The 13,957-nt window shown below is 43.5% G+C and overlaps 1 protein-coding gene across 1 annotated transcript in view; it reads left to right on the forward strand.

Moving 5' to 3' along the window:
- Positions 1-13,957, forward strand: part of LOC138951357 (uncharacterized) — a 36,348-nt gene that overhangs the window by 9,105 nt on the left and 13,286 nt on the right. The window contains exons 3-10 of the mRNA XM_070322974.1: positions 1,190-1,317; positions 2,785-2,860; positions 4,106-4,213; positions 4,668-4,916; positions 6,272-6,432; positions 9,464-9,586; positions 10,842-10,953; positions 13,276-13,433. Coding sequence (XP_070179075.1) covers positions 1,190-1,317; positions 2,785-2,860; positions 4,106-4,213; positions 4,668-4,916; positions 6,272-6,432; positions 9,464-9,586; positions 10,842-10,953; positions 13,276-13,433 — 1,115 coding nt within the window. The remainder of the gene's footprint in view (positions 1-1,189; positions 1,318-2,784; positions 2,861-4,105; positions 4,214-4,667; positions 4,917-6,271; positions 6,433-9,463; positions 9,587-10,841; positions 10,954-13,275; positions 13,434-13,957) is intronic.

Consider the following 13,957-nt stretch of genomic DNA (forward strand, 5'->3'; position numbering starts at 1 on the left):
TTGTTTTGTTTTGTTGTTGAACAGATGCAGATGTTATTTTTTTTACAGGTGGGGAGCATCCTTCTTCAAAGATGTTTTTCTTTTCTCAATCTAATTCTTACATTTTTAAATCAACAACTTCATCAATAAACTAATATCGTGTCGACAACAACAACAACAACAACAACCAACAACAACAACAACAAAATCATACCATAAATGTACTTCCAATGTTGAACTCAAATTCCAATAATACTCCCAAATCTAACGTTTTCCCATTATTGCTTTGCCATCATTATTCTTCTTGGTTTAAACATGCATTATTCTGTTGTTGTTGGGTGTTTTTTGGTGTTCCATTATTTCACACACCCACATACAATTACATACAAATATGGAACGATAACAAAAAACATGATTATGAACACGTTCTAAAAACTATAAGCATATATATACACAATTACGATCACAACATAGTAGTCGAGCAATAGAATTAACATACAACATAATGTAGTGGTAGTAGTATTTACGAGAGAGAGAGAGAGAGAGAGAGAGAGAGAGAGAGAGAGAGAGAGAGAGAGAGACAGACAGACAGACAGACAGACAGACAGACAGACAGACAGAGACAGAGAGAGAGACAGAGAGAGAGAGAAGGGGAGAGAGAGAAGGAGAGAGGAAAGAGAGAGAGAGAGGAAAGAGAGAGGGGGAGAGAAGAGAGGGAGAGAGGGACAGAGAGAGAGGAGGGAGAGATGGGACAGAGAGAGAGAGAGAGAGGAGAGAGAGAGAGAGAGAGAGAGAGAGAGAGAGAGAGAGAGAGAGAGAGAGAGAGAGAGAGAGAGACGTGTATGACTTTTTTTATCCCGCCGTTCAGGCAGTCATAATCCGTTGTTCTGGGGGATTGCATGCTTCTTCAGCCCATCCAACGCTAAAATGGACTGCAGGTTATTTATCGTGCGAATGTGGCCTCATGCTTGTATGTACACGCCGAGCGGAAAAGGGCACATACGGGTCTGCGCATAAGTTAACCTACTCAGGAACTGGAAACATCGAACCTTGAACCTCTATGGTGGAAAGCCGCAGTCCTAACCTTGGACTAACACTTGAAAGCACTGTTTGTTTCATTTTCAGGCAATGTGCTGCCAGACCTGCCAAAGTCCTCCCCACTAAGCTATTGCACCTTTGACTAACACTTAAATGTTTGTTTCATTCCCAGGCAGTGTGCTGCCAGACCTGCCGGAGTCTTTCAGCATGAGGGTTGAGGCGAACATTCTGTACAAGCTGAAGACCACGACACTGCACGAATACTACAACTACGATGCGAACCTGGCCGCTGTCAAACAGGTGTGTTACAGTGGAACCCCCTTTTTAAGACACCCCCCACACACACACACACACACACACACACACACCCCGCGGGTTAGGGGGAAGAATTTACCCGATGCTCCCCAGCATGTCGTAAGAGGCGACTAACGGATTCTGTTTCTCCTTTTACCCTTGTTAAGTGTTTCTTGTATAGAATATAGTCAATGCTTGTAAGATTTTAGTCAAGCATTATGTAAGAAATGTTAAGTGCTTTTCACTGGAAACTTGCATTCTCCCAGTAAGGTCATATATTGTACAACGTTGCAAGCCCCTGGAGCAATTTTTTGATTAGTGCTTTTGTGAACAAGAAACAATTAACAAGTGGCTCTATCCCATCTCCCCCCCCCCCTTCCCCGTCGCGATATAACCTTCGTGGTTGAAAACGACGTTAAACACCAAATAAATAAATAAATAAATAAATAAAACACACAATCCCCGTTTTTAAGACTCCCTCCTTCCTCATCGCTACTTCTCACATGCATTTCTTCCTCTAAACACAGTTTTCATTTGTTTCACCATTATTTTGTGTTCATTTTCGATCACATTCTTCAGATCCCAAAGGTAAATCAGAAGAAAATAGTAAACCGACTTGACCGGGTCTACTGAATGCCGCAGTAGTGTATCCTCGCTCATTGTCAATATGATTATGATGGTTAACATACTGAGAAAGAAAAAAAGTCCAGATTTGAGGATGAAAGTCGCTTGTTCATTGCACTGCTTGTTATTCTCTCAGGTGCCAGGAGACTGGTTCCGTATAACTCTCACTTACTCTATTACACATGTCGCATGCATTTAGAGCGCTAACTTCCCTTTGTTTGTTAGTTCTCTATAAAGCACTGGACTGGGTGGCCGAGTGGTAACGCACTTGCGCTCGGAAGCGAGAGGTTGCGAGTTCGACCCTGGGTCAGGGCGTTAGCAATTTTCTCCTCCCTTTCCTAACCTAGGTGGTGGGTTCAAGTGCTAGTCTTTCGGATGAGACGAAAAACCGAGGTCCCTTCGTGTACACTACATTGGGGTGTGCACGTTAAAGATCCCACGATTGACAAAAGGGTCTTTCCTGGCAAAATTGTATAGGCATAGATAAAAATGTCCACCAAAATACCCGTGTGACTTGGAATAATAGGCCGTGAAAAGTAGGATATGCGCCGAAATGGCTGCGATCTGCTGGCCGATGTGAATGCGTGATGTATTGTGTAAAAAAATTCCATCTCACACGGCATAAATAAATCCCTGCGCCTTGAATATGTGCGCGATATAAATTGCATAAAATAAAAATAAAAAAATAAATCCCTGCGCTTAGAACTGTACCCACGGAATACGCGCGATATAAGCCTCATATTGATTGATTGATTGAAAGCACTCTGTCTCATTTTGTTTAAGATCTTCATTGAAAGGAAGGTGTGTTTTAGCCGTATTGATAACAGAGACATGTTTCTTTCTCAACAGGTAGAGGACGGGGCGGAAGAATACTTCTTCTACATGTACGACTCGAACCAGTTCCTCACTGTCTCTCCAGACAAGCGTTAGTATTTCTATTCTACATGTACGACTCGAACCAGTTCCTCACTGTCTCTCCAGACAAGCGTTAGTATTTCTATTCTACATGTACGACTCGAACCAGTTCCTCACTGTCTCTCCAGACAAGCGTTAGTATTTCTATTCTACATGTACGACTCGAACCAGTTCCTCACTGTCTCTCCAGACAAGCGTTAGTATTTCTATTCTAAACAGAAAATGATTACTCGTTTTAAGGATGAAGGGCGCGGCAAGATGGGCAGCAGCGACAGATACAGCACCTATTCAGGTTTTAAAGCCGTCCATAGTCCTGAAAAATTCCTGAATGAAATCACCATTAAAAAATGTAGAGACACTTACATCAGGTTTCGCCTCGGAATAAACGGGTATTAATAAGGCCAAAAAAAAAAAAAAATAGGTGTGGTTACGGTAACATAGCCAAAAAAAATAGGGTAGGTAGGTAGGCAATCACTTTTTTTTTTAACTTTTTTTTCTAATGTGTACAAATTAAACCTACTTGACAGGGAAATAAGTGTGCGACTCGGGCGCTTTCGCTTTCATTGCGTTTTTTGCACTCGGTTTTTGTTTGTTTGTTTTTTTTGACAAATGTAATAAAAAGTTATAGGATCGGCCCCTAAAAATAGGGTAGGTCGGGTTACCGTAACCACACCTATTTTTTTTTAGGCCTAAGCGATATACTGAGAAGTTGACGAGCTTTTGGGAAAATGTTGTCCATTATATTTTTAGAAATACAGGATTAAATGTGCACCTTTCAGAACACGATGTCTTGTTTGGTTATCAATATATGCCAAAATAATAAGGTAACTAATCACACTATTTTGATTGCAAAAATGTGTATTAGTAAATATAAGTATGGTGATAGATACGATTTGAATAGTATATTGGAAAATGAAATGTACATGAGAAGATTGTGAGTACTGTATAAGTCGAGATGAGGTGAAGTACAAAAACAAAAACAAAAGAAAGAAGTTATAAAAAAAAAATATTAAAAAAAAATAAGCGATATACTGCTGTGAACCCTGCAGATAAGAATTGCCCTTTTTGTTCAGACAGTCTTATCAGACCCCGTGGTTTGTTCCACCTAATTAGGTGGCACCCACTTTCGCTTCGTTCCCTTCAGCCCAAAGAGAAGATAAAAACTGTCAGCTCTTCTTCTCCAGACGTTTTTAATGGAGGTTTAGAGGTCGACGTCTTGTATTAACTCCCCATCTAACGATCGTTGCAGAGCTAGAGGGGGGCTACTTCTGCTTCAAGCAAGACCTCTCGAAGAACGAGAACCGCGAGATGTTCGGGCTGCAAAAGAACGGGAACGGGTCAGAATCGGTACAAACCCGACAGAGTTATTTTCGGAATTCATAATTATATTGAGGTTTAGGTGGTGGTCTTGTATTAATTAACCATCCATCAAACGACCGTTGCAGAGGGTGCCTACTTCTGTTAAAGCAAGATCTCGCGCAGAACGAAAACCGCGAGTTGTTCGGGCTGCAAACGAACGCGACGGGACAGAATCGGTACAAACCCGACAGAGTTATTTTCGGAATTCATAATTATATTGAGGTTTAGGTGGTGGTCTTGTATTAATTAACCATCCATCAAACGACCGTTGCAGAGGGTGCCTACTTCTGTTAAAGCAAGATCTCGCGCAGAACGAGAACCGCGAGATGTTCGGGCTGCAAAAGAACGCGACGGGACAGGATCGGTACAAACCCGACAGGGTTATTTTCGGAATTCGACTATTGAGGTTTAGGTCAACGACTTGTATTAATTAACCACCCAACTAACGACCGTTGCAGAGGGGGGCTACTTCTGCTTCAAGCAAGACCTCTCGAAGAACGAGAACCGCGAGATGTTCGGGCTGCAAAAGAACGGGACGGGCCAGGATCGGGTGTACTCCGTGATGGGGGCCCTGCATTTCGGCAACGGGATCCATGAGGAGTACCAGGGAACTGAGACGATCCGGGGCATCCCCTGTAACAAGTGGCTCTCGTGTCAGTACTGGGACGTCATGGACGCCACGGCCAATGTGTACTGGTACTTCAGTGGTATGTATACTTTTTTGTTTTTGTTTTTTTCTTTGTACTCTATTATCCAAATGCTGGGTAGCTTCCTCCCAGTGGAAAGCTAGCAGCAACAAAAGTCGCGCTACCCAGGTGTGGGCGTGTTTAGGTGTAACCAGCCACCTGCACTTATGGCAGAATGACCGAGGTCTTTTACGTGCCTCTGTGGTGACACGAGGGCGGGAGATGGATACCGTGCCTGAGTCAGCATATAACTGAAAGTTGACCCGTGTCCGTCGACGTCCCTGCCGGGATTTGAACCTGTGGCCCTAGGATCATAAGTCCAATGCTGTACCAACTGAGCTACCCGGCCCCAAAACAAGGCCTTTCGCAGAACTGTGTTGTTTTTTTGGTTTTTTTCAGGCAATGTGCTGCCTCTTTCGTCTGAGAAAGGGAGAGAGAGAGAGGAAGAAACATCTCTTTCTTTCTGCCTTACTTGTTCTTTCTGTTTGTCTTTCTTTACTTAATTATTTCCTTCTATCCCATCTCCCCCCCCCCCCCCCCCCCCCCCCCCCCCCCGCGGGTTAGGGGGAAGAATCTACCCGAGGCTCCCCAGCATGTCGTAAGAGGCGACTAACGGATTCTGTTTCTCCTTTTACCCTTGTTAAGTGTTTCTTGTATAGAGTATAGTCAATGTTTGTACAGATTTTAGTCAAGCAGTATGTAAGAAATGTTAAGTCCTTTGTACTGGAAACTTGCATTCTCCCAGTGAGGTCATATATTGTACTACGTTGCAAGCCCCTGGAGCAATTTTTTTATTAGTGCTTTTGTGAACAAGAAACAATTGACAAGTGGCTCTATCCCATCTCCCCCCTTTCCCCGTCGCGATATAACCCTTCGTGGTTGAAAACGACGTTAAACACCAAATAAAGAAAGAAATTTCCTTCTATCTTTCGTTCTTTCATTCGTTCGTTCGTTCTTCCTTTCTTCCTGTCTTTCTTTCTTTCTTTCTTTTAACATTCCTTTTGTTTCTTCATTCTTTCTTTCGTTCTTTCTTATGTTTTTTGTCTTTATTTCTTTCTTCTTTTCTTCTTTTCTTTCTTCTTCCTTCTTTCTTTCGTCCTTTTTATCTTTCATCCTTTCTTTTCAAACAATTTCTTATTCTATTTGTCTCCTTTTTCATCTTAGAGGAAGAAATTCATCAGATGACTTTCTCTTTTAATCTATCTATAATAACACCTTTCGCCATGTAACATCGTCCTTTGTTTGATCAAACATACATCATACATTTTATCTTAAACATATGCATGTAGAAAGTGATGAGCAGTCACAAGTCACGTGACTGCTGAGAACTAAAGGGAAATAAATTCAATCATTTTTTGATGAATGACTATTTGCAGACGAGAAGCAATGGCAATCCATTTCCGGCTACTCTGCGCCTGTGCGGTGTCACGTGGTGGGAGTTCGCTGGATCAACGCCACCTACTCCTACCCTTTTGAACACATTTATGAGTTCTACGACTTCCAGGCTGACGTCGACAGAGAGAGCAAGTACTTCGAGGTATGGTGGAAAGCTGATTAGTATAGCGTTAGTATTTCTCTTTTACATGTACGACTCTAACCAGTTCCTCGCTGTCTCTCCAGACAAGCGTTAGTATGTCTCTTCTACCTGGACGACTCTAACCAGTTCCTCGCTGTCTCTTCAGACAAGCGTTAGTATGTCTCTTCTACCTGGACGACTCTAACCAGTTCCTCGCTGTCTCTCCAGACAAGCGTTAGTATGTCTCTTCTACCTGTACGACTCTAACCAGTTCCTCACTGTCTCTCCAGACAAGCGTTAGTATTTCTCTTCTACCTGTACGACTTTAACCAGTTCCTCACTGTCTCTCCAGACAAGCGTTAGTATTTCTCTTCTACCTGTACGACTTTAACCAGTTCCTCACTGTCTCTCCAGGCAAGCGTTAGTATTTCTCTTCTACCTGTACGACTTTAACCAGTTCCTCACTGTCTCTCCAGACAAGCGTTAGTATTTCTCTTCTACCTGTACGACTTTAACCAGTTCCTCACTGTCTCTCCAGACAAGCGTTAGTATGTCTCTTCTACCTGTACGACTCTAACCAGTTCCTCACTGTCTCTCCAGACAAGCGTTAGTATGTCTCTTCTACCTGTACGACTCTAACCAGTTCCTCGCTGTCTCTCCAGACAAGCGTTAGTATGTCTCTTCTACCTGTACGACTCCAACCAGTTCCTCACTGTCTCTCCAGACAAGCGTTAGTATTTCTATTCTACCTGTACGACTCTAACCAGTTCCTCGCTGTCTCTCCAGACAAGCGTTAGTATTTCTATTCTACATGTACGACTCCAACCAGTTCCTCACTGTCTCTCCAGACAAGCGTTAGTATGTCTCTTCTACCTGTACGACTCTAACCAGTTCCTCGCTGTCTCTCCAGACTTCCAGGCTGACGTCGACAGAGAGAGCAAATACTTGAGGTATGGTGGAAAGCGAGCAAGTTCTTCCGGTGAAAACGATTCGGGTCACCGCCATCTCATATCTGGCCAGGATTGTACGAATCGAGTCCAAGCCATTTAAGAGAGAGAGAGGGAGGGAGGGAGGGAGGGAGGGAGGGAGGGAGGGAGGGAGGGAGGGAGGGAGAGAGAGAGACAGACAGACAGACAGATAGACAGACACACACACACACACACACACACACACACACACACACACACACACACACACACACACACACACACACAGACGGACACATAGGGACAGAGAAAGAGAAAGAAAGCGAGGTAGACAGCCTAAGTGAGGGAGAGGGATAGAGACAGAGAGAAAGAGAGAGAGAGAGAGAGAGAGAGAGAGGAAGAGAGAGAGAGAGAGAGAGAGAGAGAGAGAGAGAGAGAGAGAGAGAGAGAGGAGTGGATAGAGACAGAGAGAGAGAGAGAGAGAGGGATAGAGACAGAGAGAGAGAGAGAGAGAGAGAGAGAGAGAGAGAGAGGGAGGGAGAGAGAGAGACAGACAGACAGACAGACACACACACACACACACACACACACACACACACACACACACACACACACACACACAGACGGACACATAGGGACAGAGAAAGAGAAAGAAAGCGGGATAGACAGCCTAAGTGAGGGAGAGGGATAGAGACAGAGAGAAAGAGAGAGAGGGAGCAGACAAACAGACAGAGAACGACAGACAGATAGACAGAGAACTATTCATCGAGCTATGAACTATGATAGAATAGCCTCCCTTGGTCATATATCCGTTTGTTTTGGTTCGTGAATCGTTACATCTGTCATTCCTCTCTCTGTTCTATTGTCTTATCATCTTCTGTTTCCTGTTTTGTGCGTTTGCCTGAAGAAGACCCTTGGGTTGAAACGTCGCGCCTTTACTCGTTTGTATTCTTCGTTCACACACGTGTGCGTGCTGTATTTGTTTGCCTTTTTATTTATTAAAAAAACAAGAAAGGTAAGTTGTTGCAACGTTTGTTATTGACAAATATACGTTACATTTACAATTCGGCCTAAAAAAAAAATAGGTGTGGTTACGGTAACCCGACCTACCCTATTTTTAGGGGCCGACCCTATAACTTTTTATTACATTTGTCAAAAAAAAGAAAAAAAAAGAAGAAAAAACCGAGTGCAGAAAACGCAATGAAAGCGACAGCGCTCGAGTCGCACACTTATTTCCCTGTCAAGTAGGTTTAATTTGTACACAATCATTGGAAAAAAAAGTTAAAAAAAAAAAGTGATTGCCTACCTTCTACCCTATTTTTTTTGGCTATGTTACCGTAACCACACCTATTTTTTTTTGGCCTTAATGTTACATTAACATTACGTTAATAATGTAATAACAAACATTCCAACAACTTACCTTTCTTGGTTTTTGAGTCACTTGAGAAAATGTGACTCTATGTAATCGGTCAGTGTTAGTCTGTCCGGCCGGCCGTCCGTAGACACCACCTTAACGTTGGACTTTTCTCGGAAACTATCAAAGCGATCGGGCTCATATTTTGTTTAGTCGTGACCTCCAATGACCTCTACACTTTAACGATGGTTTCGTTGACCTTTGACCTTTTTCAAGGTCACAGGTCAGCGTCAAAGGAAAAATTAGACATTTTATATCTTTGACAAAGTTCATCGGATGTGATTGAAACTTTGTAGGATTATTCTTTACATCAAAGTATTTACATCTGTAGCCTTTTACGAACGTTATCAGAAAAACAAGGGAGATAACTAGCCTTTTCTGTTCGGCAACACACAACTTAACGTTGGGCTTTTCTCGGAAACTATAAAAGTGACCGGGCTCAAATTTTATGTGAACGTGACTCATTGTGTTGTGAATAGCAATTTCTTCCTGTCCATCTGATGCCTCATATAATATTCAGAACTGCGAAAGTGACTCGATCGAGCGTTTGCTCTTCTTGTTTATTCTGAAAATTGGAACGTTGGCAGTCTCTTTGTATTTGGATTTTTCTTTTGATGTATGTATCGCTCTCACGCGCAGTCACCATTGCTCTGCTATTCAAGGAGATTGTTTTTTTCAAATTGATGTTTGGACACACTTAATTCTGTTCCAGGTTCCTCGCAACACGTACTGTTTCTCGGAAAACAACGAGAAGTTGCTGCCCACCATGCCTCAAGCCTACTCCTTTAATGCGGAGGTGCTCGACGTGAACGCTAAAACCATCGGGTTTCTCAAGGTCAGTCATCCTCTAGGGGTCAATGTCGTTTGTCGAGGTTATAGCTGCATGGTCACGGTTAATTAATGTCAAGGCAATTTTTTGGTTTTTGGCGCCGAGGTGCTCGAAATGAACGTCGAAACCATCAGTTTTCTTTGGGTCAGACACCTCCAGGGTCAAGGTCGTTTGTCGAGGTTAAAGCTGCATGTTCAAGCTTATTTTAGTGTCAAGGCACTTTTTCGGCGCCAAGGTGAGGTGCTCAAAATGAACGCCGTAACCATCGGTTTTCTGGGGGTCAGTCACCTCTAGAGTAAAGGTCGTTTGTCGAGGTCAATGTTGATCAAGGTCATTTAGTGTCAAGGTCGAATACGAAGGGTTATGGGATGGCATAACAAAAAGTCAAGACCATCGGATTTCTCGGGGTCATTAACCTTCAGAGTCAAGTGTATTTGTCAAGGTCGTCGCTGGTCAAGGTCATTTAATATGAAGGTCATAGGCGAAAGGTTATGTGATGATGAAAAAGAAGTTTCTAGCTGCATTTAGTGAGGGTGACATGAGGATGAATCGCTGTATGTTACATGAGTGGTAAGGGTGAACGAGTGGAAAAGGGGAGGAGACAGTGCGGGGAGGGGGGGGGGGCGGGCGGGTGGAGGGGGGGGGGGGGTACATGCAGGCGTAAAAGGGAGCGAACATGGAGAGTTGTGTTTGCAATATAATTATGTGCGTAAAAAGGGTTAATTAATGCTATCATTCGGAAAGTCAGTGTAATACGTGCACATGTAGATCTACAAACGGTCATACATTCTGTGATTTCTTCTTAGCTCACTTCCGTAACTTCCTGTGGTACATTTACTATTGACAATACAATAGTGTTTGCAATATGTGCGTAAAAAGGTCCAATGCTATCATTGGGAAAGTCAGTGCAATAGGTGTATGTAGATCTACAAACGGTGGGTGATACATTCTGGTGTTTTTTTGTTTTGGTTTAACTGACCTCAGTTCATTCTTGTGGTACTATTGCATGACAATACAATATGGAGGCGCAACTCAGTGTGCGACCGGCAGTGTCGTGTTTTAGTGCAACTCTAAATTCTTAGTATATGTAATACGGTTTAGTGTTGTTAGTTAGTTCTTAGTGCAATCTTTAACTCTTAGTAAATGTGATGTGTTTTATGTCTGTGATCGCCTGACACCGCATGGCAATTGTCCTGGTTTTTATAAAGACAGTAAAATGTTTAGTTTTTGAGTCTTGAGCCTTGAGTCATGTCAATTGTAGGAGGAATACGACAACAAAACCAAGATCATGAGATACGAGTACCGGGACCCTCCCAAGGCCAACAGTCCTTTCGGCACCAACCTGGTCTCCCAGATACACGACTACAACACAGGTAAGGCATAGACGAATAGAGGGCAAAACACACAATAAAGTCACTTCATACTGCATATAGATATAATAATACATTACAAAGACAAGTTCTCTCTCTCTCTAGTTCTCTCTCTCTCTCTCTCTCTCTCTCTCTCTCTCTCTCTCTCTCTCTCTCTCTCTCTCTCTCTCTCTCTCTCTCTCTCTCTCTCTCTTTCTCTCTCTCTCTCTCAATCAACTATTGATTATGCGTACACAGTGTGGGACTCTGCAAGTGCAAACACTTTGAAACACTTGTTCTCTTTACATAGACGAGCTGTTGAATTAATTCTTTTAAAAAATACATCTCTCTCTACGTCTGATTGTAAAAAAACTAAAGATTCTTCCTATCAAATTAGGATTTACCTATAACAAAGGTGCAATGATGCATAGAATTATGTCAGGGAATGCACCTACACTCATTGCCTCAAATGATTTGATTGAAAAATGAGGGTGTGACAGTGCCGCCTCAACTTTTACAAAAAGCCGGATATGACGTCATCAAAGGTATTTATCGAAAAAATGAAAAAAACGTCCGGGGATATCATACCCAGGAACTCTCATGTCAAATTTCATAAAGATCGGCCCAGTAGTTTAGTCTGAATCGCTCTACACACACATACAGACAGACACACACACATACACCACGACCCTCGTCTCGATTACCCCCTCTATGTTAAAACATTTAGTCATAACTTGACTAAACGTAAAAACCAACAATAATTAAAACAAATGAAAAATACGTAAGTAATTCCGCGAACGTTTAGTTGTATTAAAACAAAAACGAAACACTCACTAGTAGGGGGGGATATAGCTCAGTTGGTAGCGCGCTGGATTTGTATTCAGTTGGCCGCTGTCAGCAGACTCTCTTCGGTGTCCGAACCCTCCCCCCCCCCCCCCCCCCCCCCCCCGTGTACACTACATTGGGTGTGCACGTTAAAGATCCCACGATTGACAAAAGGGTCTTTCCTGGCAAAATTGCTTAGGCACAGTTAATAATTGTCTACCTATACCCGTGTGACTTGGAATAATAGGCCGTGAAAGGTAAATATGCGCCGAAATGGCTGCAATCTACTGGCCGTATAAAATTTCATCTCACACGGCATCACTGCAGAGCGCCTAGAACTGTACCCACGGAATATGCGCGATATAAGCCTCATTGATTGATTGATAGTAGGTCGACCAGTCTGACGGTCTCAGAAGTGTATGGACAAACAGGAAAGAAGAACACTGTGTTTATAAACACACACAAAACCACTGCTGTTTGTTTGGGTTTTGTGTGTGTCTGTGTGTTTTCGACGGGCGCAGTGGCGTGGTGGTAAGACATCGGCCTCCTAATCGGAAGGTCGTGAGTTCGTGAGTTTAAATCCCAGCCGCTGCCGCCTGGTGGGTTGAGGGGGGAGATTTTTCCGATCTCCCAGGTCAACTTATGTGCAAGCCTGCTAGTGACTTAACCCCCTTCGTGTGTACACGCATGCACGAGACCAAGTGCGCACGGAAAAGATCCTGTAATCCATGTCAGAGTTCGGTGGGTTATAGAAACACGAAACACGAAAATAACCAGCATACCTCCCCCAAAATCGGCGTATGCTGCCTGAATCGCGGGGTAAAAACGGTCATACACGTACAAATCCACTCGTGCAAAAAACATGAGTGAACGTGGAAGTCTCAGCCCATGAACGAAGAAGAAGAAGAAGTGTGTGTTTTTTTGGCGTTCAGTTTAACATACATTTCTTCCCGGGTAAAAAAAAATCATGCACTGTACATCAACATAAATCTACTCAGGATTTTGCACGAGACAAACAAAAAAAAAAGTCTCAACGGAGAAAACAAGGCCTCAAAAGAAAAAAGTCTTAAATGAGGGGGCTGGGGTCTTAAGGGCCACCATCGGCGCGCGGCAGATGTAGCTCTAGACAGTTTCTCGTGCTGGCAATGCTTAATTTACCTCTTACTTACTGCCCGTTATGCCAGTTGGCATGTAGGGCAGCATTAATTTACCTCTGTGGCCTTTCTATTACAAGGATTGGTCTCCTGGGCTGAAGTGCACGAAGCAAAACTGGGTGCCATCCAACTGGGTGGGAACGAGCCGCGGGATCTGATTGGTTGAAGTCACAACAAATCTCAGTTTCAACCTATCCTACCCCGCGATTTATCCCCACCCGTTTTAGGAGGCACCAAGGTTTGCTTGGTTCACCTAAGCCCAGGAGGCGGATGTTCAGCTTTAAAAGGGAGAGGGGGGAGGGTGTCACTGTACAGTACTGCGCAGTAGAAATTTCTGAGATCTGACCAATGGGCGTGCTTGTTACAGGAGTGGCTTACGTCATCGACGTGCTGCGTGCGAACTGTACGGTGCAGATGATTGGTGAACACGCGTTCGACAACATCAATGTGGATGCCACCCACGTTCGCTTGAGGAACCCCAATGAATTCCTTGATCTCAACCATAACTATGTGTACCAAGGCGTGGTGAGTGGTGTGTGACATGCGTGATGTGCATGTATCAGTATCGTATAGCATTAAGTGGTGTGTGCACTGCAGCCGTAACATGATTGGTGTTTGACATGCGTGATGTGCATGTATCGGTATCGTATAGCATTAAGTGGTGTGTGCATAGCAGCGTAACATGCGTTGTTCTTGACATGCAATATGTGCATGTATCAGTAGGTATCGTAAATCATTAAGTTTTTCCGTTTGTGCCAAGTGTAAGGCCTAAGGACTGTTTTATTCCCCAAGCTGCATATCTCGATGCTCCCTTCATCTCCTTTTTGACATACTGTGTTTTATTTGCTACCTCCGCTCTCTGTTCTTCATTTCTCTCTTCTTCCTTTCTCTCTTCGCCCCTTTCTGTAACCATTTCTCTCTCTCTCTCTCTCTCTCTCTCTCTCTCTCTCTCTCTCTCTCTCTCTCTCTCTCTCTCTCACCTCTCTCTCTCTCACTGACTCACCTCTCTCTCTCTCTCACTCACCTCTCTCTCTCTCACCTCTCTCTCT

Source organism: Littorina saxatilis, linkage group LG16, assembly GCF_037325665.1.
Source record: "Littorina saxatilis isolate snail1 linkage group LG16, US_GU_Lsax_2.0, whole genome shotgun sequence".
In the NCBI taxonomy this organism is placed as follows: domain Eukaryota; kingdom Metazoa; phylum Mollusca; class Gastropoda; order Littorinimorpha; family Littorinidae; genus Littorina; species Littorina saxatilis.